The sequence below is a fragment of the Equus asinus genome, chromosome 26, assembly GCF_041296235.1.
Source record: "Equus asinus isolate D_3611 breed Donkey chromosome 26, EquAss-T2T_v2, whole genome shotgun sequence".
NCBI classification, from domain to species: Eukaryota; Metazoa; Chordata; class Mammalia; order Perissodactyla; family Equidae; genus Equus; species Equus asinus.
In genome coordinates, this window is record NC_091815.1 from 19,630,901 (window position 1) to 19,654,919 (window position 24,019).

Below are 24,019 nucleotides of genomic sequence, written 5' to 3' on the forward strand. Positions count from 1 at the left end.
CATAAGAAAGCCCTGCAGGTCCCACCTCCAAAATATTATCCCAGATCTGTCCCTTTCCTTCCATGTCCACTGTCACTATGCTAGTTCAGGGAATCATTACTCTCCCCTGACACTTGCAGTAGCTGGACTCCCTTCTCCCCTCCCTGTCTTGCTATCCTTCATCTCTCTCCACTTAAAATTGGATGATGTTGCTCCCCATTTCCTTAGGGTAAAGTATGGACCCATGACTATGACCTGCCTAGTCCTGCAAAGTCTGTCTCCTGCCTTGCTCACCAGCTTTATCTGAGGCGACTATCCCCCTCTCTCACTGGGTTCTAGTTTTTTTGCCAACCCATCTGCCTGTCCTACCCCTACCCCGTTGACTGCCTCCTCCTCCTCCTCATTAAATTCTCAGCCTGCATGCTGATTTCTGTGTCCAGCTGATTTCTGTGTCCATGCTGTTCTGTGTCCCTGTTATAGTTCTTTGTTTTCCTTGGTGTGTTTTTCTCCGTTTTTAATTTCTTTAATGTTTTACTTGTTTGCCTTTTCAGCCTGTGAAGCCATCAGCTCCACTGTCCAGTGACACCTAACACAAGACCTTTTGGGCTAAACGTTTGACTGAATGAAAGATTCTTAGAAAGAGAGTCAAATGGTTTTTAAACTGAGAGACTGTTAGGGTTCAGGGAATGGTTGGAATGGTATTCTTATATAATTTGTGAAGCTTTGGAACTTTATAGCATTATTACTGATAGTTACTTTCCTGTAGTCCTGCAATTTTTTTGAATATTACAACCCCTACACAGGCCTAGGAGAACAAAAATTAACTGTTAAAAAATGTTATTTGTTGCACAAGTTTTATTGCAACAAAAATAGACATTGAAAAATTGAAAGACAGTTCATCTTGAATCTCTCCTCCCATCTAATAAATCAAATATGTATTTTTCTGTATTCTCTAGTCCTCACCTATATGTATAGATAATTCTTACATTTCATCACGAGATGCAGATTAGTTTCTTCTTGGTTTTCTGTCTTGCTTGTCTTATGTACTCTTCATAAACATAAGGACTGAAAAATAAGTATTTAATTTTTCTGTGCAGATTTTAAAAGTTCTGTTCTTCCTTTAATGTTCCAACGTATTTTTTTTTTTCTGTTCTGTATTGGTGTGGCCTTTTTTTTTTTCCTGGAAACTCCAGTGCTAATAGTCTAGGTTATCTCTTTTTAAAGCAGAGAGATTTAAAGTGTAAATGTTTTAGATACATAAAAAATAAAGAATAAGTAGGTAAGTCCTTTTTCCAGGGTTTCTTAAATACGGTAGTGCTATGTTAGGTTTACTTTCTCTTAAAGATGCTCAATGTAGTCTTTCAAAATTTCTTGCTGCTGCCTTCGTAATATGAACAATCCAGAATGTCTGGTTTGTATTTAATGCTTAGATGGCGTCTTGCTTTATTTTAGTTGTTTTTTTTGTTTCTTAATTTTGCTAGTATCTGTAGGCTCCTCTTTCACCTGCCAGTTGCTATTTATGTTGTAGGCAACATCTAGACTAAGAGAAAGAGGCTGTGATGGCCGCCTGGCAGGGATTGAAGTTCAGCAGCTCTTCTGTTCTCAAAGTGCAGCAATTCCTGAGCACCAGCTAAAAGAACTGAACGTAAAAATCGACAGTGCTTTGCAAGTAAGTTTTTCAGAACTGGCACATTGGTATCAGAGGGATAGAAACAAGGAAGGGAGTTAAAGTTGTCATGTTGAACAGTTGGAAAGAGTAATAAGATAGTAGTTGGCCTGAAGTCTTTTAATAATGATAGAAATTTTAAATTTCTGTTTTCATTGGACTCTGTCATTTAAGATCTGCTGTATAATCTTGGTTCTTGAAAACAATTTCTTTGCAGGCATATAAAATAGCTCTGGAAAGCTTAGGCCACTGTGAATATGCAATGAAAGCTGGTTTCCACTTGAATCCGAAGGCGATTGAAGCCAGTTTGCAGGTAAGCTTTTCTTTCTGGTACCTCTGTGGTATAGCCGCACCAGGTGAACCAAGTGTCTTGACAGATGAGCAGTGGGTCACCTCTCCTCTCCTCCCCAAACCTCTTCCAGGGCTGCTGCAGCGAGGCAGAAGCACAGCAGACAGGGCGGAGGCAGACTCCCCCGCAGCCCATGCAGTGTGAGCTTCCCACCGTCCCCGTGCAGATCGGATCGCACTTCCTGAAGGGTGTCTCCTTCAATGAGTCGGCCGCTGACAATCTGAAACTTAAGACGGTAGCTTTCCATGGGGTTCCAACAACCTGAGTGTGAAGCTGAAAATAGAGTTCTTCAGGAAACCTGAGGGCTTGTAAAGAATATAGATTAAAAAAAAAAGAACTGAAGTCAAGGCAGGAGGCATTGATCTTCCTCAGTAAAGTGGTGTCTAAAAGCAGGCTATGGTTGGGGCCGGCCCGGTGGCGCAGCGGTTAAGTTCGCACGTTCAGCTTCTCGGCGGCCCGGGGTTCGCTGGTTCGGATCCCGGGTGCGGACATGGCACTGCCTGGCAGCCATGCTGTGGTAGGCGTCCCACGTATAAACTAGAGGAAGATGGGCACGGATGTTAGCTCAGAGCCAGGCTTCCTCAGCGAAAAGAGGAGGACTGGGAGTAGTTAACTGAGGGCTAATCTTCCTCCCCCCCAAAAAAAAAAAAAACATAAAAGCAGGCTATGGTGACTTTTTTCAGTGAGACATTTGCCAAGTCAGTTTTATTCATAATTTTGTTCAGATGTCTAACATAAAGAGTTTTGAAAGTACACTGTTTATGATTAATGTTTCAGTGGAGTTTTGTGAACTAAGTAAGAGGAGAAAACTTCTCATGATACTGCAGTGATTATGACCATTTGTGGAGCATCATGTGTGCCAGGCATTGCTCCCAGTGCTTGACTGGCGTTGTCTCATTTAATACTTACCCATGAAGTGGGTGCTGCTCTTTTCCCCATTTGACAGAGAGAGGAACAGAGACCAAGGTCACACAGCTAGAAAGTACTAGACTGGAATTTGAGCTTATGCAGTCTGTTTCCAGAGCCTGCATACCTGACCACTTGGTCATCCAAAATAAAGTTGAGGTTTTCATTGGTATTTACTTTTACCAGATGATTTTATTTCCTTATTTAGAGGGATTCAGGGTTTCGAAATTCCTCAACCAATTTGCAACAGCAGATTGCTAAATAATGCTATATTTTGTGTTAGTATAGAAATCACATGTGTGTTAATGCATGTGTCTTCAAATCTAGCCACTCCCTCTACAGGCTGAGAAAATCTCTTGAGTAGTATCTGATGATAATTACTTAAGAAATTAAAATGACATGATTTGGGGGTACTTAAACAAAACGCTTTTCTCTTGAGGACTGTTATTTACCTGTAAATGATTTTCTGTAAATTTTAGAACCTTGTATGGCTTTATCTTGAGGTGTGAACTCTCTGTTTATCCATCTGTAGCATACGATGTTACAGTTGATCAAGGAGGCCGGCTGCTATAATGGACTCACACCCAGGGATGATTTTCCTGTGACTGAAGTGCTGAACCAGGTGTGCCCGTCCACATGGCGAGGTGCCTGCAAGACTGCCGTGCAGCTGCTGTTTGGCCAAGCTGGACTGGTGAGTGAGCATGTGTGATGGATGGGAGAGAAGAGGGAGGGACGTTTCAAGCAAGTGAGGATGTGGTATAAGCACATGAGTGAAAATACTGAATAATTTTAAAAGTTCTTTGGTGCTCCAGAGTTTAGACCACATAGAAAAAGTAAAGAAAGAGCAGGATTAAAGAGTCTTTTTTTCCTTTATAGTATGTATTTGCAGGGAACACAGGTGCAGAATGATTCCCTACCCCGTGATCCCAGGGCACCTTTGCGTGTGACTGACAATGAACCTTTAGATTCTGGTTGTGGGGATGGGAGGAGAGAGGAAACACCTGCCTGGTCCAACAATGGCTGTTACTTGGACAGGAAGTCTTTTCCGAAGGATGTGGGAGAGCAGCTGTGGCAACTCGTTTACAGCAGTGGCAGTCCGCTCTGCTAGAGGCTGAATCTGGAATCACAATAAACAACTCTGCACAGCTTTACCCGTTCTCAAATGTTACCGATTTGGTTTTAAAGTGTTTTATGATTACTTTCCTAAATTCTTTTAGTTATTTGAAAATATATTCATCACTTTGTCCAGCTCTTTAAATTGTGTAGGATACAATATCTGTGTAATATCAAAGACTCTCCTCCAAATAAGAGGAAATAGTTGAAAGGAGGATTGGGTCTTCATCTTTCTGTTTTTGTAATTCTGTAATTCTGTTTTTATTGATGGTTGAGGATAAAATGATCTATAAAAAAGCTTCATCCACTTCTGGCTTGTATTCAGTCATTACAAATGAGGTTTTCTGAAACATTCGTTTGATTTTTAATGACATTTTTACTTCTTTCAAGTGCATAAAGTAAAAAAATACTAATATAAAGGAAACAATGTAATTCCTAATTAACATGTTTATAGTTTGGAGGAAGTGCTAAAAGTGCTTGCAAAGTTCAGTACATCCTGCGTTCAGAATTTGGTTTCTGTTTATTGGCATTACTGTATTCAGTCATCTTTATTACTTGCTGCTGTCTCTGTAGGGCTCCTGACTGGCCTTTGCGTAACTGCCTTACAGGGAGAAGAGTTGTTGCCAGAGTCGCTCAGCATCAGTATGCTCATGTATTGGATTTGTTGGTGATCTGTTTTCCTCTCTGAAAGCTGATTATTGTTTTTGTTTCTCTTTTAGGTGGTAGTTGACACGGCACAGATTGAAAATAAAGAAGCCTATGCCCCCCAAATCAGTTTAGAAGGCTCCAGAATCGTGGTTCAAGTCCCATCCACATGGTAACATGATTCTTATATTAACACAAGCCTAAGCTCTGATTGAAGTGTGCACATCTATAAAAGTTGCTTTGTTTTTGGCAAACCCCCTTCTAGCTGACACAACCGGTCTTCCTGCCAGTGCAGGTTTAGGGGCAGTGGTGGTGTGTTACTGCCAGGTGTCATGATGATTGGTCCGTGATGAGGGAGCCAGATGTCTGAAAGATCGTCTCATTCACCAGTAACATAACTGAAATGTTATATATCCGTGGATCATGATGAGCATTATTATCTTTTCTTTGTTACTCAGTCCACAGCTTTTAAACAGAGCATAGCATTTTCTCTTAAGTCCCCCAGTGACTTAAGTTCCACTAAAGCTGAGTGGGGAACACAGAATTCCTTCTCCTCCTTTGTCTGTTCCAATGACCCTGATGATCTTGAGCTCATGTCATTACACACATAGTGTCATCGCAAATCTGGGGACAGACTCAGCCATTTTTATTTTTAATTATTTAATTATATTTGTAAACTTGTAATAAATAAAGTATTCTTAATTTATTAAAACAAAACTCCTACAAATCAGTAAGAAAATGGGCAAGGTACATGAACAGGTAAATCAGAGAAGATGTATGGTCAACAAGCCGATGTGTAACCTCACCTTATAAAGAAAGGCAGCATTTGATAAATTGTTTTGGAGTCATAATACTAGGTTTGGACCAACTGTACCAAAAAAGGACACAGAAGTTGTTGAAAAAGTCACGCAGCCTTTCTGGAGGGCAGTTTAGTATGTCAGAAGCCTAAAATAAGGCCTATGACCTCAGCAGTTCTACATTTCCCCCTCAAGGGGTTTGTCCTTCTGATATCCAGAGAGATCAGCTGTGAGGATCAGCATCATGGCTTTGTTAATAAACAGCAAAAATTAAACATTTATTGGAAGACTTCTGCTATTAAAATTGTAATCTTAATGAATGTTTAACTATATAGAAAATATTTAAAGCATTTAAGTAGGAAGAGATGGAAATAGTAAGAAACAATGGTACTATTCGTGCCTGTGTGGACTAAAGTGGTAGCTAAGTAGTGCATTCGAATTGTATTTAAACCGTTTCTCCTTGAAATGTGAGGGTCTGGTGGTACATTCTGCCAAAAGTTGCAGAGCTTGTTAATATATCAAATAAGGGTTGGCAGTTCACTTCACGTCCCAAAAGCTCCCTTCTATGAGTTTCCCCCCTAAAATTTTTAGTTTGATTATTGAGATGTTATACTGTTTTCTGAAATGAATGGTAATATATATATATCTTTATTCATATCAAACATTAAATTAAAAGCTCACTTTTCGGGGCCAGCTGCTCATTCCACTTTGGCAGCCCAGGGTTTCGCAGGTTCAGATCCCAGGCACGGATATGGCAGCACTCCTCAGGTCATGCCGAGGTGGCATCCCACATGCCACAACCAGAGACACTCACAACTAGAATATACAACTATGTACTGGGGGCTTTGGAGAAGAAGGGGAAAAAAAAGAAGAAGAATACTGGCAACAGATGTTAGCTCAGCTGCCAATCTTAAAAAATAAAAGCTCACTTTTTCTGTAAGATTTTTGTGTCCTGAATTCTTAATTTGTTTTCCAATTCAAGCTCTTAGTGAAAAATATTAAACTTAACCAGGATTCTCATTCTGCAGAAAACAGTTTGAACTTTTGGATAATTGGGTGAATATAAACAGCTAGTACTAAAATGGTGAACACTTCAGTTTACTTCCAAAACTCTCCCTGTATGATTGGTTTCCTTTCCAATTCATGGCACCTCCGTAAAAGCCCTTGCAGACTGGGATTCCTTGGAGAGGCTCCCTCTGCTGGCTGCTTTTAGTAAAAAGACAGAGTTTTCATTTTTTTGTTTCTTTCCAATTACAGAATATGTGCTTGTTGTTTGAAGATCTCAAACAGAACTGGTTGCTTTACTCCACCTTTGGAAAAATGAAATTGTTAGCACAGCCAGTCAAGAGTTTATTATATGCTTTGCTTTTAGTAAAATGAAGTGTACAGCTGGCAGATATGGTTTTTTCCCAAAGTAATACCTTACTTAGTTTTTTTTTAAGATTTTTTTTTTTCCTTTTTCTCCCCAAAGCCCCCTGGTACATAGTTGTGTATTTTTAGTTGTGTGTCCTTCTAGTTGTGGTGTGTGGGATGCCGCCTCAGCACGGTTTGATGAGCGGGTGCTATGTCCGTGCCCAGGATCGGAACCCATGAAACCCTGGGCCACTGAAGCGGAGCACATGAACTTAACCACTTGGCCATGGGGCTGGCCCCAGATTTTTTAACTGTCATATTTAAGCTATCCATCCATTCTTTCTTACAACAAATACTTACTAAATACCTAGTATGTTACAGACACTGTTCTGGACTCTGGGAATTTAATCCCAGAGCAAGGCAGATGGGGTCCCTGCCCCTAATAGAGCTGACTTTGTAATGGGGAGGGGGCGGAGACAGCTAGTAAGATAAGAGTGAAGTGTAGCGCTGGCAAGTGTATGGGGGGAATGAGAGTAGAGCGACATCATGTGATAGAGAATAACTAGGGCAGAGATGGGGAGGGGAGGCCATTGTGAAGGAGAAGGCCAGTCATGAAGGGCCTCGTTGAGGATGTGGCATTTGAGAGGACCTGGCCATGCAGAGAGCAGATGGGGAAAGCGTTCCAGACAGAAGGAACAGCAAATGCAAAGGCCTGGAGAGTGAACCGGCATGGCTGGAGATGTGGTAGGTGGTGATAAACGGGGTCCTAGAAGCTAGGACTGGCAGGGTCCCTGAGGGACTGGATTTTTATCTAAGAACAGGTAGAGGATTTTAAGCAAGCCTGGGTGATTTATCAAAAGAATGGGTTTATGGGGCCGGCCCAGTGGTTAAGTTCGCATGTTCTGCTTTGGCAGTCCAGGGTTCTCCAGTTCAGATCCCAGGTGGGGACACAGCACCGCTGGCAAACCACGCTGTGGTACGTCCCACATATAAAGTAGAGGAAGATGGGCACGGATGTTAGCTCAGGGCCAGTCTTCCTCAGCAAAAAGGGGAGGATTGGCAGCAGATGTTAGCTCAGGGCTAATCTTCCCCCCCCCCCCCAAAAAAAGAATGGGTTTAGTCTCTTAAGGGGATTTTATTGATCAACTCTCAAGACTAATGAGTAAAATGAAAATGCCAATTTGTTGATTTTCAGAAAGAGAAATTATTATCTCCAAGAATTGTGGTACTCCTCTCTGCATGGCCGGCAAATGCTCTCCCAGTGGGCAAACTTATGTGACCAGCCAGATCACAAACAGAAGTTGGCTGGGAAGTATACAGCAAGTGTGTCATGATCATCAGTGATGCCAGGCTGAGAGAATCGGCTGCATGAACCTTGGCCGGGTATACTGGCCAAGATTCTCTCCCAGGAGTCCAGGACTGGTTGGGCACTGGCAGAGCTTTCCTTGTTGCTTGCCTTTTCCAGAGTTTCTGAGGCTCACCAGCTCTCATTCTCACAGATATATTTCTTCTCAAGCCAAAATCATCTTGGGGAGAGCTGCTGCTTCCTTAGGGGGGCTTTGCAAGGGTTGGTTTCAGCATTTAACTTCCAGAGTGCTCAGGAACAGACAGACAGTGTCTTCCTGCTTCTGCCTCTCAGAAGAGGCAAAAGGTGCCCTTGGTGGAGGTGCCCTGAATGGGCAGTGGGGACTGAGTGGTGGGAAGCAGCTCTCAAAGAGGAGAGCAGCTCGGGCAAAGGCAGCAGCACAAACACAGTTCCTGAAATGTGAGCAAACCCAACATATTCAGGGAGTGAGAGAAGGCCTTGCGGCTGGGACGAGGTGAATGGAGGTAACAGTGAGGAGAAGTGTGGCCAGAGAGGCAGGAGCAGCCAGGTCACAGAAAGCCTTGGGGGCTGTGGTAAGTGTTTAGATTTTATTTCAGTCATGACGGGATACCACTTGAGGGGTTTACACAGGAGAGTAATGTGTTCTATTTTGTGCTATAGGAGGCTCACTCTGGCTGCAGTGTGGAGGATGGGCCTTGAAGGGACAGGAGTAGAGAACAGGAGACGAGATGGGAGGTTGGTCCTGATACACAGATAGTCATGGTTTCTTGGAGTAGAGTGGTAATAAGAGAGGAGGTGAGAAGAATACATTGTGGAAGAGAGCTGTCAGGATTTGCCGATAGATTAGATGTAGGATGTGATGGAGCTAGAAATGACTTGCAGGTTTCGGGTTAGATAGTTGTGTTGTTTACTTATTGAGCAAGTCCGTAGGAATCGGAGTGGTTTTTGGAAGAACAGCGGAATCGAGAGTTGTGCTGACCAGGCTCCCTTTGAGCTGCCTGTTAGGTGTGCAAGGAGAGATGGCAGTGTGAGTTAGATATGTGGGAGTGGAGCTCAGGAGAGAGGTCTAGGCTGGTGAAGGAAATTTGAGTCTTCAGTGTAGAGGTGGTTTAGAGCCCTAGGACCAGGTGCAGTACTCGAGGGAGAAGAGACAAAGCCTGGAATGCACCACCATGCAGAGCTAGGGGAAAGAGGAGCAGGAGGAATGGGCAGGGGAGGCCAAGAAGGAGCTGCCACCCAGGTAGGAGCGAAGTGGAGCATGTGTGGGGTCACCAAAGCTACAGAAGACAATGATCCAGGAGGAAAGACACATTGCACCATGTTGTTGAGAGATTGAGTAAGGCGGAGACAGGTAACCAACCCTTGAATTTGACAAGATCTAAGTGTTTGATAAAAGCTTTTTAGTGGAGTTGTGGGGATGAAAGCCTGATCAGAGTGGGGTGAGAGGAGAATAGGAGGGAAAGAAGACAAGGAGACAATGTCTTCTGCTAAAATGAGGAGCAGAGAAATTGGGCAGTATCTGGAGGAGAATGTGCAACTGAGAGGTGATTGGTGAGACTGGTTTGTTTGCCAGAGGGAATATCACAGGGGAGAAATAGGGTGATTCCGTGAATGAGGTCCGTGGCAAAGCAAGAGGGTATGGAGCAGGTGGTACTCAGGTTCAGCCTGTGGCAAGAGCAGGGCATGTCTTCCGCTGTGACAGGAGGGGAGGCTGGGGGCGTGGGCACGGACACAGGTGAACTAGGGGCTTTAGTGGTGGGGAGACGAAGTAGAGCTCATCTGCTTATGTGTTTTCTCAGGTAAGTCAGAGTTGAGGTAGGAGGGATTGGGAGAGGTGGCAAGGATAGCAGAGCTTTGAGGAGAGAGGAGGAGGGTGAAATAGTTATCTTGGAAAGGGGAGAAGTTAATTTACGGGAAGCCCATGCTTGGTGCTTACCTGAAATTTGTGACAGGTCCAAGGGCAAACTGTGAGGTTTTTCCCCTCTGTTGCCCTTTAGTTTCTTGGGGACAGGTGTGGAGTGCTGTAGAGGAAGGGAGGGGCAGGGGCATTATGGAAAGAGTTTGTAAAGGAGTAGATGCTGTGCCAGACCATGGAATCTCAGCAGGGTAGAGAGGAAAGTCAGGGCCAGAGCCAGTGTTGAGCAGTGAGAGGACACTAGGGTCCCTGGAAGGCAGCCCCTCCGCCAGACTCTAGATAGTTAGAAATCCATGGAGTCCCCAGACTCTGTGGTCTCCTCCTCCTTTTTTGAAGCAGCAAGTTCTAATGTTAGCCCTGTCATTCTCTAAGTGTTCTTATAATTACTGAATTTTTATTCGGTGCCAGAAGTACACTGAAGTTGTAGCCTTTTTTGTGAGGCCTGCCTGAAACACCTTTGCAGAGCAATGCAGCCCAGACTGATGCAGCCTGGTTCGTGTCTAGGTGCCTGAAAGAAGACCCCGCCACCATGTCCCTGCTGCAGAGGAGCCTTGACCCGGAGAAGACGCTGGGCCTGGTGGATGTGCTCTACACGGCTGTGCTGGACCTCAGCCGCTGGAGGGCGGGGAGGTGGGTGTCCCCGCCACCGCTTGAATTGGTTTGCATTCAGGGGCACAGCTAGTGACAGTGTGCAGTGTGAGCACATACAGTTTCATGTGTGCTCATATCACTCGGAGTATGTGAGTAAAAAAGGCAAGAAAGAGAACTTTCCAGTAACTTTTTAGTTTGGAATAATTTCAAACTTAGAGAAAAGTTGCAAGAATAGCACAATTGCTCTATACCCTTTACCCAGATTGCCCAGTTTGTTAACATTTTTGCCTCTGTTTGTTTTGTCATTTGAGAGTAAGTCCATCAAGAAGATTTTAACCAAACTCATTCTCTTTCTGAAGGGAGAGCAGAGAAATGTTTAGAAAATTTCTTATATCCTGCCTGAAATTTATTTATATCTGAAAGTAGCTGACAGCTGCAAGATCATCTCTTTGTGAATTACTAACTTTAGAACAGGTAGGGGTCTTAAACAGCTAGCAATGTGCCCTCCCCTTTGGTCATCTCATAGCACACACAGACCCACAACAGTGGGATGACATATCCAGGGCCACACCAGCCATTACCTGCCCCAGCTCCTGCCCCTCCCCTTTCTATCTCTAGGGCTCTCTTTCAGTACTGGAAAAACGTGCTCGGAAAACTTTGGAAGTAGTAACCATCTGTTCTTAGCATTGTCTGTAAATTACTTCTAAGACAACAGTGCTTCATAGTGTCCCTGAATCCTGCCCATCCACCCCTTTCTGCTCTGTGGATTTGTCCATTGTCCCTCTGCTGGATCTGCCAGGCTTTCGGTCCCCATCCTCCAGGCACAAAGCTGGCCTCAGTTGATTGCATGCTCCACTCTGGCCATGGTTTGCTCTCTCGTGCTGCGGTTAGAGGGTTTCACTCAGACTCCTCAGGCTAGCATCCTAATGTGGTTTTCACAGTCCTGTGTGACACTGAAGATTTTTCATAATAAATGTAGATAGTAAGTGCTTAAATGCTGTGTGTTTAAAACTCTTGGGTGTTCATTTATTTATCTGTAAAATAAGTGAACCTGATACCAACCAGGGAGGTCTTTGTTCTTCTTAAAGTCTTTCTTCAATACAAAGAGATTCATTTCATTGTCCAATTTTTATATTTCTCTCTCTCTCTTTTTTTTTGGTAATACATTTCTGTTTAAATAGGGAACAAGCTTTACCCTGCATACAGATCCAGCTTCAAAGGGAGATCTGTGATTTTGGGAATCAGGCTGACTTGCCTTCTGGAAATGGAAACAAATCTTCAGGCGGCCTACAGAAGACCTTTTCTAAACTGACATCCCGGTTCACCAAGAAGGCTTCGTGTACCAGCTCTAGCAGCAGCGCAAATTATTCCATCCCAAGTACCCCTTCCAAAAACATCTTCATAGCTGGGTGTTCGGAAGAGAAGGCCAAAATGTCCAGTAATATTGATTCAAGGTTACAAAGCATTTTGAACATTGGTAATTTCCCTAGGACTACAGACCCTTCACAGCCAGCTCAGAATTCCAGTAACCAGATGGCCAATGGTTTCCTCATGGAGAGGCGTGACAACTTCCTGCAAGGGGATGATGGCAAGGACGAGAAGGGTATGAACTTACCAACTGATCAGGAAATGCAGGAGGTGATAGATTTTCTCTCAGGCTTTAACATGGGCCAGTCACATCAGGGCTCACCACTGGTGACAAGGCGTAATTCTGCTGCCACACCCATGGTGACTGAGCAGAAGGCAGGAACCATGCAGCCACAGCAGACACCACTGCCAGTGCCCCCTCCGCCGCGGCCACCCCAGGCTGGGGCACATACACCTTTGACACCCCAGCCAGGCCTGGCACCTCAGCAGCAGTCCCCAAAGCAACAACAACCCCAGGTCCAGTACTACCAACATCTGCTCCAACCCATTGGACCGCAGCAGCCCCCACCCCAGCCTCGGGCCCCTGGGAAATGGTTACATGGCTCATCCCAGCAGCCAGTACAGCCCGTTGGAGCGGGTCTGTCTCCTCTTGGCCAATGGCCTGGCATGTCTGATCTCAGTTCTGACTTATACAGCTTGGGTCTGGTGAGCAGCTATATGGATAATGTGATGTCGGAGGTTTTGGGGCAGAAGCCACAGGGACCTAGAAATAACACCTGGCCAAACCGTGACCAAAGCGATGGAGTCTTTGGAATGTTGGGAGAGATTCTGCCTTTTGATCCTGCAGGTATGTGCGTACGCAACCCAACCCCCTACCCCCGAGCTTTTAACATAAATGTAATCACTGAGGACTTCATAAGGTCTGTCTGCCACAGCCTTATTTGTGGGGGGAAGTGACTTAATCCCCTTTTAAGGACCCTTGCTCACTGTCTGATGGCAAGTATGAGGCAGATCCAGCAAAGGTAGGAAGTAGTGGTAAGAATGAGGCTAAGAACGTAAGTGGAACTATTTTTCTCACTTTACAGAGGACATGTTTGAGGCTAGAGAAGTTACTTGAGTGGCTCAAAGTCTCATACTTCAAGTGGGCTCCAGTTTGGGCCCTCCCATTCGTGGGAGCCAAGACAGCTGGCCCTTTGTGGGCTGCCTTTTTCCTGATTGCATAACCTGTTCTGTGATTCTTTTTTGCCTAAACTCTAGGATCTATGAAAGGTGGTAGGGCACCATCCTGCCTTCATAGAATATAGCTTCTCTCGGCCTAGACAAAACAAAAATACAGTGGAAGGAGGAATTCATTAAGGATAAAAGCCAAAATTAAGTAAATTTAAAAGAAAAACATAGTAAGAATTGTAAATAAATCTAAAAGAAGCATCTTTGGAAGACCAATAAAATAGACAAACTAATTTATTGTAAATCTGATTAAGAGAGTGCAAAGAGAAACAAGATTAGGAAAGAGAAAGGAGTCATAACTACAGATATAGGAGAGATTAAAAGAACTTTACATTACTGCATACAACTCGATGACAATATATTTGAAAACTGAGTGGAAAGTACATTCTTTCCTAATAACATATACATTACCAAAATTGCACCAAGAGGTGGAAAACCTGCCTAGGTCTATTTCAGTAGAAGACATTGGAAAGGTAATTCTGAAGCCAAGATGATTTTACTAGAAAAACTGTATAAGGTTTATTAAAAAAAGCAAACTATAATGCATCTCACTTAAGAGTATGAATAGATGCAGGAAAATCTGGCAGTGTATCAAAAGAGTAATATCTGTTACTAAACCTGGTTCAGAGTTGTAAGGAGGTCCAGTATAAGGAACTCTTCTACTGTACAGTAACCTATCACATCAACCAATTAAATGAGAAAAACTCAGACAGCAACAGATACTGTAAAGACATTTGGTGAAAGACATCAGCAAGTCTTAGAAAATAAATAAATAAACCCCTCAAAATAAAACATGAATAGAAGGGAAGTTCTTGAATATAAAAAAGACTGTCTCCCAAAAGCCAGTAGCAAGTAGTACTTTGTATAGCGAAACAAAATCATTCCAGGTAAGATGAACAAACACACAGACGTTCAGTGGTTGCCGTGGGGAAGGGGGCTGGGGAGTGGGCACAAAGGGTGAAGGGGAGCATTTACATGGTGACAGACAAATAATAATGTACAACTGAAATTTCACAATGTTGTAAACTATTATGACCTCAATAAAAAAAGGAAACATCATTCCAGTTAAAGTCAAGACCCAGACTAGGTGGCAACTATTAGTACCAACGCCAGCTTTGTGTTGGATTTTCTAGCAAGTACAGCAAGACAAAACCAAAGGAAATGAGTGGTGTAAATTTTAGAAAAGGGTAATTTAAAAAACATATCTCTTTTCTGGCAATAGAATTGAAAAAAACAAGATTCCTTAATAAAAAACTTCTAGAATTAGTAAGCGACTCTGGTAAGGTGGGCAGATATAACACAAACATAGAGCAATTAATTACTTTTTTCTCTAGCAAAAGGTATACAGAAATGGAAAATATGTTTCTTTCACAAGGAGAGTACTGTGAAATACTTTAAATAGGTATAGCAAATATTTATATAAATAACCACCAGGAGAGGAGAGCCCTGCTAAACAACCCAGCATTAACTATTAGAGGAAACAAATGTTTTCTTACGTCTTCTAAGAATTCCTCATACTGCTGTTCCTTCTTTCTTGTTCTTCCTCTCCTTGGGTGGGCGGCTGGGGAACCTTGTGCTGGGGACACCACAACGCAAACAGTTCCACCTGCTCTGGGCGAGTGAGCCCCCTGGCTGCCGCCGACTGGGGTGGGCAGGGCACATTTTCTCAATCGGGGATAAACGGTCTGTACATTTTTTGACAGTCATGTGATTAAATCCAGAGTATAAATGGTGTTTGGCAGGATTTTACCATCTTTGATCTCCATTGAGGCCAACCAGGCTGTGTGTGTGTGTTAGCTGAGCTAACAGCTGTTGCCAATCTTCTTTTTTCCCTTCTTCTCCCCAAAGCCCCCCAGTACATAGTTGTATATTCTAATTGTAGGTCCTTCTGGCTCTGCTGTGCCTCAGCATGGCTTGATCAGTGGTGCTAGATCCATGCCCAGGATCCGAACTGGCGAAAACCTGGGCCGCGGAAGCGGAGCGTGTGAACTTAACCTCTTGGCCACCAGGCCAGCCCCAGCCTGTGTGTCTTTAGCCTAAGAATCCTTTTAGCTTTTCTTTGGGTGTTCCTTTGTGACCTTAAAGTCCTTAATGTAGCTTCCTGCAGCCCCTGCCCTGAGGGCATAGGGTCTAGCTAGCCCTCTTTGCAAATTAAGGAAGGGCATTCCTCGGGATAGGTGAATTACAGGAGGCACCCCTTGGGCAGGGCTGGTTAGACCTGAGCGCCCCCTGGCAGGCACACACAGCCCCTGGGAGCCCTTGATTTCAGCCCCTACTCTCCCCTCATGTTCATGCAGTGCACAAATGGCACAGTCTCATGCAGTGGTCTGTGGCGGTACCCAGAGCACAAGCTAATAATGGGATTGTACTCCGGCATCTTTCCCAGCTTGAAGCCAGGAAGTCTATGCTGCTGAGTCATATTCAGTTGTGACCCAATGATATTTTCCTGCCTTGTCTTTTTGACTCTTTCCCTCAGTGCTTTCTTTTCTGTTTTTTTCTCTCATTTGTACTGCCCTGCACATCCTTACTCAGCTCTGTTAAGTGTGTTTCCAGCCACCTATTAATGCATTCTGAAATTTTATCTTATTCGTTACCACTCTTATTATCTTCACACTAAATGAGCAGGTCTGCCATCCATATCCAGGCAAATACTGGATCAGAGTTGGGCCTAAGTGGGAATGGCGTATAGTCTCTATCTGGCTGACCCTGATGCTTTGGTCACTTTCAGGTTATCAGTAGGCTGAAGTCATCATCTGATTTTCTACGTTGTTAAGTACATAGCACCAGACATTGGACAATTTTAAAGAAATTAGTATTTGTCTTTAAAATTTAGTCACAGATAAAGCAAACCTTTTGTGTTCTCTGTTTCTGTCTTTGATTTACATTCAGCCTGCCTCTGCCCTAGGCGTAGTACCTCCTGACAGTCCCCATGTGCTGGAGCCCCATCTCACCATAGCGGGCTGCTAGGCCAATACTGCAGTCAGGTCGGGGCCGCAGGCCTGCCAGCTCCTCACCACTTTCATTGTGTGTGTGACCAGCATATCCTCAGAAGGTAGGAAAGGAAACAAGAGGCCACTTTGGCCCGAAACCCTGTTTGTCCCTTTGTCTTAACACAGTAGGTTCAGACCCCGAGTTTGCACGCTACGTGGCAGGAGTGAGCCAGGCAATGCAGCAGAAGCGTCAAGTCCAGCACGGTCGCCGCCTAGGCAACCCCCGGGGCCACTGGCCTCCCATGGACGATGCCCATCGGACCTGGCCTTTCCCAGAGTTCTTCACAGAAGGGTGAGTGCTGGCTGTGGCAGGGAAGCTGAGTTTGGGACCGACCTGGGTTCCCCCGTGGGGCCTTTGTGCACTCTTTATCAGGCATTTCACTCCCAAGCCGCCATGTGGGAGAGTGACATGGGGTTAAATCTTCACGGGGTCAGAGTTTTGTGACTGACTGTAGGATGCCAAGTGGCATGATATGTCCCTCTGAACACACCATTGGTATCAATTGATGATTTTCAAGACAAACTCTTCTGCCCTAAACAAGGATCTTATTTAATGGTGTTTGTGAAGTAACTGCACATTTGACATGGTCTTTATGCTGAAATGAGCATGGCTATGAAACCCATGTGATTAATGAATGTGATCCTTTAGACTACAAAAAGCAAAGCTGTACAGTTCAGGTTCCAATGTGTTGAGAGAACTGGATTTTCCTGATAAAGATAACTGCGGAGTGATTTTGCACATCTCTTAATTGCTGCCTGGTTAATACATCTGAACAGCTAAAGATCATCTCAACTTTTTTTGCTCTATGATTTTCATATACAAACCACAGTCTTCTGAGAGGAATAAAGGGCAGTGATGCATATGTATTACTTTTGAAATAAGGGAAAGGAAGAAAAGCTTGAGTGTTTAGAAGGCGAGAGATAAGAGACCACTGTTTGGTTGTGAGATGAGTGCAGGGTAAAGACTGTTCTTTTTGGGCTTGGGTCTGGGGTGGGGCTGGCCTTGGGGCCGTGCAGCCAGTATGCATGCTGGCTGCAGGCAGCCCGGGACCAGCTTTTCTCTTTGGCTTTCAGGGATGGACTACTCAGCAGCTGGGCAGGTGCTCAGGGAGACTCGGCCAGCTCAAGTGACGAGACGTCCTCCGCCAATGGGGACAGCTTGTTCTCCATGTTTTCAGGGCCTGACCTCGTTGCTGCTGTCAAGCAGAGAAGGTATGAAGAGATTTCTAAACCAAACAAAGGACAGAAGGGCACGTATATGTGATCCACAGCTCGTTCTTCTGGAAAGCTCAGGAGCAGCCCCATTGCTCCCCATCAGGCTTGTGGGAGAAAGGCAGAGGGCCTCTTCCAGCACTGTCTTCTGAGGCCTCTGTGGGGCCACCACACAGGCTTACAGCCCAAGTGACTTAATGTTGGGTTGAGTTTTTCCTGGCAGAACAGTCTCATGCAAGTGGTAGCGGAAGAGTCCCAGTATGACAGGCGAGGGAGGGTTCTGGAGACAGAGTCTGCTGATGCTGCCCTGTGCCTACCATGAGGCAGCCCTTCCTGTGGGAGCAGGACCAGGACAACCAAGTTCTCGTCAGGACTCACCCACAGGCTTTGCAACTCCAAACACGGGCCTGGCCCTCTCTGCCTCTCAGTGTCTTTGTCCAAGGTGGAAGTAGATAAAATGACCTTTGAATGGTATTTCAAAGTTGAAAAAAATGGTAATGTAGTATATTCAGATCTAAGAAGTTTTCAGAAGTAGTCACAAAAATTAAAACGGACCCTGAAATAGGGGAAGAATTTGGTTAGAAACAAGTGGAGAGACTGTTGTGGGAGTGAGAAGACAGAGGCAGTCTAAAGGCCAGGGGCAGGACTGGGACCATGCAGGGTCCCGCAGTTGATGTCCAAGTTTTGTCTGGATGTCACAAGTCATGCTGTGGAGTGGAAAGGGAGGCCCTAACGGAACAGGGTCAGGCTTCACTGGATAAGCATTGGGGAGCAGGTCGACGAAGGTGGGAGGGTGGCGGAGTGGTGACGGTGGTAATGAGCGATTGTTAATACGGGCTAGGGGGCTTTCTATGTGCCAGGCCCTGGGCTGAGCGTTTACAGTCATTTTCTGACTTCATTCTCACAACCACTCTATTTGTTTGCTAGGGCCACCATAACAAAGGACTGCAGTCTGGGGGGCTTAAACAGCAAAAATTTATTTTCTCACAGTCTTGGAGGCTAGACGTCTGCGATCAAGGTCTCAGCAGGATTGGCTGCTTCTGAGGCCTTTTTCTTTTGCTTGCAGGTGGCCGTTTTCTCCCAGTATCTTCACATGGTCTTCCCTCTGTGTGCACCTGTGTCCTAATCTTCCCTTATAAGGACACTGGCCATTTTGCATTAGAGCCCACTCTAATGACTTTGTTTTAACTTAATTAGTTGTTCGAACACCTTATCTCTGAGGTCCTGGGAGTTAGGGTTTCAACATGTGAATTTGGGGTCAACATATGAAGTTGCGGAGGGACACAATTCAGCCCATGGCAACTACCATATGATGTAAGCACTGTTTTACCCTCAGCTCACAGGTGAGGAAACCGAGGCTCAGAGAAATTTCATTCATTCATTCATTCATTCATTCAGTGGCACCTGTCATGCACCGGTGATATAGCAGCAAACAAAACAAAGTCCACTTCCTTGTAGAATTTATGTTCTGGTGAGGGATGGCAGATAAAAAATCCAAACGTGTCAGGTTGGATTGGGTGCCATGAAGAAAACTTAAGCAGGGTGTAAGGGCAGAGAATGCAGAGGACGCGTGGATTTTTTGTTTTCAGAATGGGGGTCAGGGAGGCCGCTGATGAGCAGAAAGCTGAACAAAATGAGGGAGTGACTGGTAAGGAACTGGCAATGGGGGTGTGTGAGAGAGAAGAATCGAGGGTGATGTGCAAGTTTTTGGCCAGAGCATCTGTGAACGGGGCTGCCATGAACCAAGATGGGGGGCCTGCAGGAGGAGCAGGACTGAGCTGCGGGTAGAGTTGAAGCTTCTGCTTCAGATGTGGGACATGGGAGGCGCTGGGTAGCATCAGAGAAGCCACCTGTAGCACCACATCTGCACACAGGAGCGCCTGCCCGTAGGCTCGTCTGCCTGCTTCTAAGTCTGCTACGTCCTGCCTTTTTCATTCAGCGTTAGAACTGAATTTTTCATGGTTAGTGGTAAAACTAACAGGCTTTTATTTTTAAGTCACATATCCCCGGTGCATGGTAAACAGTCAGTCAGCAACTGTTGAGTAAATTAACAAAAGGCCAGAGCTGGTGCACTCAGCAGCTGAAACAGCCAGTGCCTGTCCTCATGCCTGCCACCCTCACCCCACCCGACCCCGCCCTGTGACAGCTTGCAGGGGTGCACCGTTCAGTGGTGACTCACCTTATCCCCCTGCATCAGCAGACTTGAGACCTCCCCACCTAGAACCAGTGCCTGGCGACACCGGCCAAGCGGCTAGGGTGTCCCCTGCAGGTAAGCTAGGCAGGAAGCCAGGCGACCACTGCACTGAACTCTTGATTCTTTCAGGAAACACAGCAGTGGAGAGCAGGAGACCAGCACGCTGCCCTCGCCGCCTCTTCTTAGCACAGTGGAGGATGTGAACCAGGTATGGCGTGCCCTGCTCTCTGTGGGGCCCAGACCATGAGCAAGTTTCCAAAGCTTAAGTTTTAAGAGGGCCTCAAGCAATGAGGGGTTCTTTGTGGTGAACAGCTTTTTCCCCATGTTTTTGTCTAAATGATTAGCCATCTCAGCTGACTCAGAGCTGTATATAGAGGAAGCTCTGGGGCTGTGCTGTCCAATGTGATACCCAGTAGCCACATGTGGCTATCTAAATTGAAATTAACTACATATAAATAAAAATTGAGCTCCTCAGTTGTGCTAGCCATAGTGGCGAGTGGCTGCTATTGAACAGCACATACACAGAACATTTCTGTCATTGCAAGTTCTGTTGGACAGGGCTGTGGGAGGGGTGGTGCTCTCACCCTATCTCCTAGGTGGGAAGAAGGACAAGATCTGGGGAGTTGGGAAAGGATGATAAATTGTCAGAAACACCACTAAGAACTCTCTTCTGTCTCTCAGGATAACAAAACCAAAACATGGCCACCCAAAGCACCATGGCAACACCCTTCCCCGCTGCCCAGCCCAAGCGCACCACTCTATGCAGTCACCAGCCCCAGCAGCCAGTGGAATGACACCATGCAGATGTTGCAGTCCCCGGTGTGGGCTGCGACCAGCGATTGCAGCGCCGCCTCCTTCACCTACGTGCAGACCCCGCCGCCGCCCCCACCTCCACCAGCACACAAGGCAGCGCCCAAGGGCTTCAAGGCCTTCCCTGGGAAGGCTGAGCGCAGGCCAGCCTACTTGCCCCAGTACTGACCCAGGGCCAGCCTGCTTGCCCGCCCAGAGCTGTTTGGGCCAGTGTCCCCACCCCAGGGCTGACAAGCTGGCACCAGCCCCCCAGAGGACCAGTGCACCCCTGTCCCAGGCAGGGATCCTTGGGAATGGGGGTAGTTGGCAGCTCCAAACCTTTAAGGCCTGGCTTCTCAAACTTTGGAGGCATCAGACCCCTGGAGGGTCAGCTGAAGAGGAAGGTTTCTCACCCTCGTCAGGGAGAGGCTGGGGATCTTCGAGCTTAATAAGCACCTCTGGTAATTCTGATGCAGGGGGGCCACAGGCCACACTATGAGAAACACAGCTCTCAAGTTTGTAGTCCCACTGTGTGTGTTGGGAAGGCATCAGGCCCTGAAGGCTGAGAGCAGAACTGACCATTCTTCTGAGACCCTCCCCTTCCCCCTCCTTAACATGTTGAGTGATGACCACACCAATCACTGTATTTTATAGCTATTTTTCATAGGTTTTTGGTTAAAACATCTGCCTAAAATGGATTCAATATTTTAAGATAAATATAGTGGCTGGAGGTTTGTTCAACACTATCTTTATTTAAGCTTATACAAAATGGGCAAAATACAGAATATTTGTGATCAGAAGCAATCACCTGGGTTTTCTGTGGGTGGGCAGCCCCTTGCCACCCCAGCAGCACCCCGGGGGTGCAACCTTTACTGGATTTACAAAAGCAGGATCGTAAAATGGATGTCGGAGGCGTATTCCTGATGGTGCGTGGAGATGAGCCAGCTGTCTGCTGTCCCTGTGCGGGATGAAGCTCACCTGCCGCCCTCACATCTCCCACACCATGGCCGGAGGCTTCGACACAGTCTCAGAACGTGGGGGTGTGCTCGAGGGGCTGCCTCAAGACACCTGCGCTTGAAATTGCAGTACCATTTGTGAGCTGGCTCAAGACAACCAATTCAGATGTAGATAGGAATTAATTTAAAGTCTTTTCTTTTAAAAAACAAAAGCTAAAACAAAAAAAAACCTCATTTTCAGTTAACATGTGCCATTAAATAGATAACATCCTGTGGATTTAGGGATATTTTCCAGCCAGAATGGATCCAGAAGAATTGAATGGTGCTTAAATTGAGAAATAATAATAAATATATCTATATAGAATAGACATATCCCACTGTATATTAATTGAGGTTACAGAAGTTCTTTATATAAAACTTATTTAAATTTTTCATATGTCATCTTTGAAAAAGTCTAATTGAAAAAATCCATAATATTTTCTGGTATGAAAGTTTGACAGTATTAATATTTTTTTTATATTTTCTTAAATCATTAAACCATTTTAATATATGTTAACTACTAATAAATGGTTTATTCTTTCTAACTCCATATAAGCTTTTCCAGCAAAGATTGTAATAACACATTTATGTTCTCATTTTTCTACAGATATAAGTAAATTTATATTTAAAAATACCAAAAAGAAAATATATATCCGTATGTATACACACTAATGATTGAGGGCCCTTCGGGTGTCTGAGCCCAGCCATCTGAATTCTTAGTACTGTGTGGCCAGGCTGTTTCTGGGCCTCGGGTGTTGTCTTTCGTGCTGTGTGGGGATGCCATTGCTGCCTGTGCTTGTGGTCCTCTCACCGTGGGTTCTGAACATTCACCTCACCATGTTTACAGAGAACTGTTTTGTACATAGACTTTTTTAGGCACGTGCTTTGCGCCAACCCTGCGTGGCTCTTGTCTGTGTTAGCTGTCACGGTGTGTGCACTAATCTCTGTTAAAGTTGTTTGTGGCTGTTTTACTTGTAAGATAGTTTTCTATTTCCTTCAGTAACGTGTCCACAGTATCCTGTATTTCGAGTTCTATTATACTGAAGTACTCTCGTTTTAATAGTGCCTCCCCAAAGACCTCACCTTGGACAGAGGTCAGTCCTTGATGCCCCAGCACAGGTGACATTGACATTGCTAATCGTTACTTTCCAGTCTGTTTTTCTCGATGAAGACATTTTGTAATTGCATCTCCATGGGCTGTGAGACTGTGTGAAGCTGTTGGTGTGGTGTCCTTGTAGGTGCTGTGTTCTCAGCACCGCCTTGCTCTGAACACTGGTGATTCCAGGTGCTGCGCTTGGCAGAGGGGTCTCGCCAAAGCGCATGTGTGTGCGTGTGTGAGTGTGCGTGTCCTTTGCATGGCCGGGCATGGCTGCCTTGCTCGGGCATCTGCAGGACACTGTGTGAATAGTTACAACGCTTCCAAACTGGAACTCTACATTTTGTATCTTACTTTTAAAGCTCCTATAAGTAAAATAACTATTGGCTTTATTAAAAATATACATTTAATAATATTTTGTATCTCTGTTTAAAATGAACTGCAGCAGATACCATGTCAGAAGCCCTGCCTGATTCATTACTTGGAAAAGCTGCACCTGAGTTGGTTTTTAGGTCAGCCTGTCCTGATTCTGAGGCCTTGCAAGGGGAGAGGCCCCAGGGGGTATCAGGATGAGCTGGGGTGCGTGGGCAGGAAGCCCTGCTGTGCCTCTCCTATTGGCTTCCCTAAGGCCAAAGCTGGAGAGGCCTCTGTGTGGGTGGAGCCAGTGTTGTGGTGAAGGAGACCACCTGGAAGGATGCAAGCTCGCTCCTTGGGTCGTGGTCTGCCAGCACCCACGTTCCACCATCATGGGTGCTGTGAGCTGTCCAGCCGGCCTTTCCAAGGAGTAGACCCAGAGATGAGGTCTCCCTCCACTCTGCCAGGGACTCATTATGTGGCACAGAGACCCTATCTCACAGAGAGAAGAGGGACTAGTCTCTGACATCATCCAGCTAAGCAGAAGGAAAGATTGTACAATGACAGCCACAAAGGGAGAGTGGGTTACAGGGGAATTTCAACTCAATTTACAGCAAGACAGCACTTCATCAAAACTTTTTTTTTTTTTGAGGAATATTAGCCCTGAGCTATCTGCCACCAATCCTCTTTTTTGCTGAGGAAGACTGGCCCTGAGCTCACATCGGTGCCCATCATCGTCTACTTTATATGTGGGACGCCTGCCACAGCATCGCTTGACACGTGGTGTGTAGCTCCGTACCCAGGATCCCAACTGGCAAACACCGGGCCACTGAAGCAGAACATGTGAACTTAACCGCTGCGCCACCAGGCTGGCCCCTCACAAATTTTTTTCATGATCTTAGGAGAAAAGGAGTGTGTGAGTGTTAATATATAACCTACCAGTGTAAGTACCACTCAGGCTTCTTTCTGCCAAGATACCCAGAAGCTGAGCGTGGGGACCAAGTCTCAGAGCCTTCTAAGTGCACCTCAGGACAAAGTTGCTTTGTAACAGCTATGTTGCATGAGTGTGCTAAGGAATACACTGGAAGTTCATACTAAAATGCTAGCCAGAAAAAAAACAGTTTATTCAAGTGTGTTCCTATTTAACATGAGT

At 45.3% G+C, this 24,019-nt stretch overlaps 1 protein-coding gene across 1 annotated transcript in view; it reads left to right on the forward strand.

Annotated features, from left to right (window-relative positions):
• GARRE1 (granule associated Rac and RHOG effector 1) overlaps positions 1–22,927 on the forward strand; it is a 49,742-nt gene extending 26,815 nt beyond the window's left edge. Inside the window, exons 3-13 of the mRNA XM_070499295.1 lie at positions 1,508–1,648; positions 1,863–1,958; positions 2,068–2,229; positions 3,433–3,591; positions 4,733–4,830; positions 10,555–10,680; positions 11,823–12,856; positions 16,353–16,518; positions 17,301–17,438; positions 19,762–19,840; positions 20,314–22,927. Of these exons, the coding sequence (XP_070355396.1) occupies positions 1,508–1,648; positions 1,863–1,958; positions 2,068–2,229; positions 3,433–3,591; positions 4,733–4,830; positions 10,555–10,680; positions 11,823–12,856; positions 16,353–16,518; positions 17,301–17,438; positions 19,762–19,840; positions 20,314–20,610 (2,496 nt within the window). The 3' untranslated portion in view covers positions 20,611–22,927. The remainder of the gene's footprint in view (positions 1–1,507; positions 1,649–1,862; positions 1,959–2,067; positions 2,230–3,432; positions 3,592–4,732; positions 4,831–10,554; positions 10,681–11,822; positions 12,857–16,352; positions 16,519–17,300; positions 17,439–19,761; positions 19,841–20,313) is intronic.
• The last annotated feature ends 1,092 nt before the right edge of the window (positions 22,928–24,019 follow it).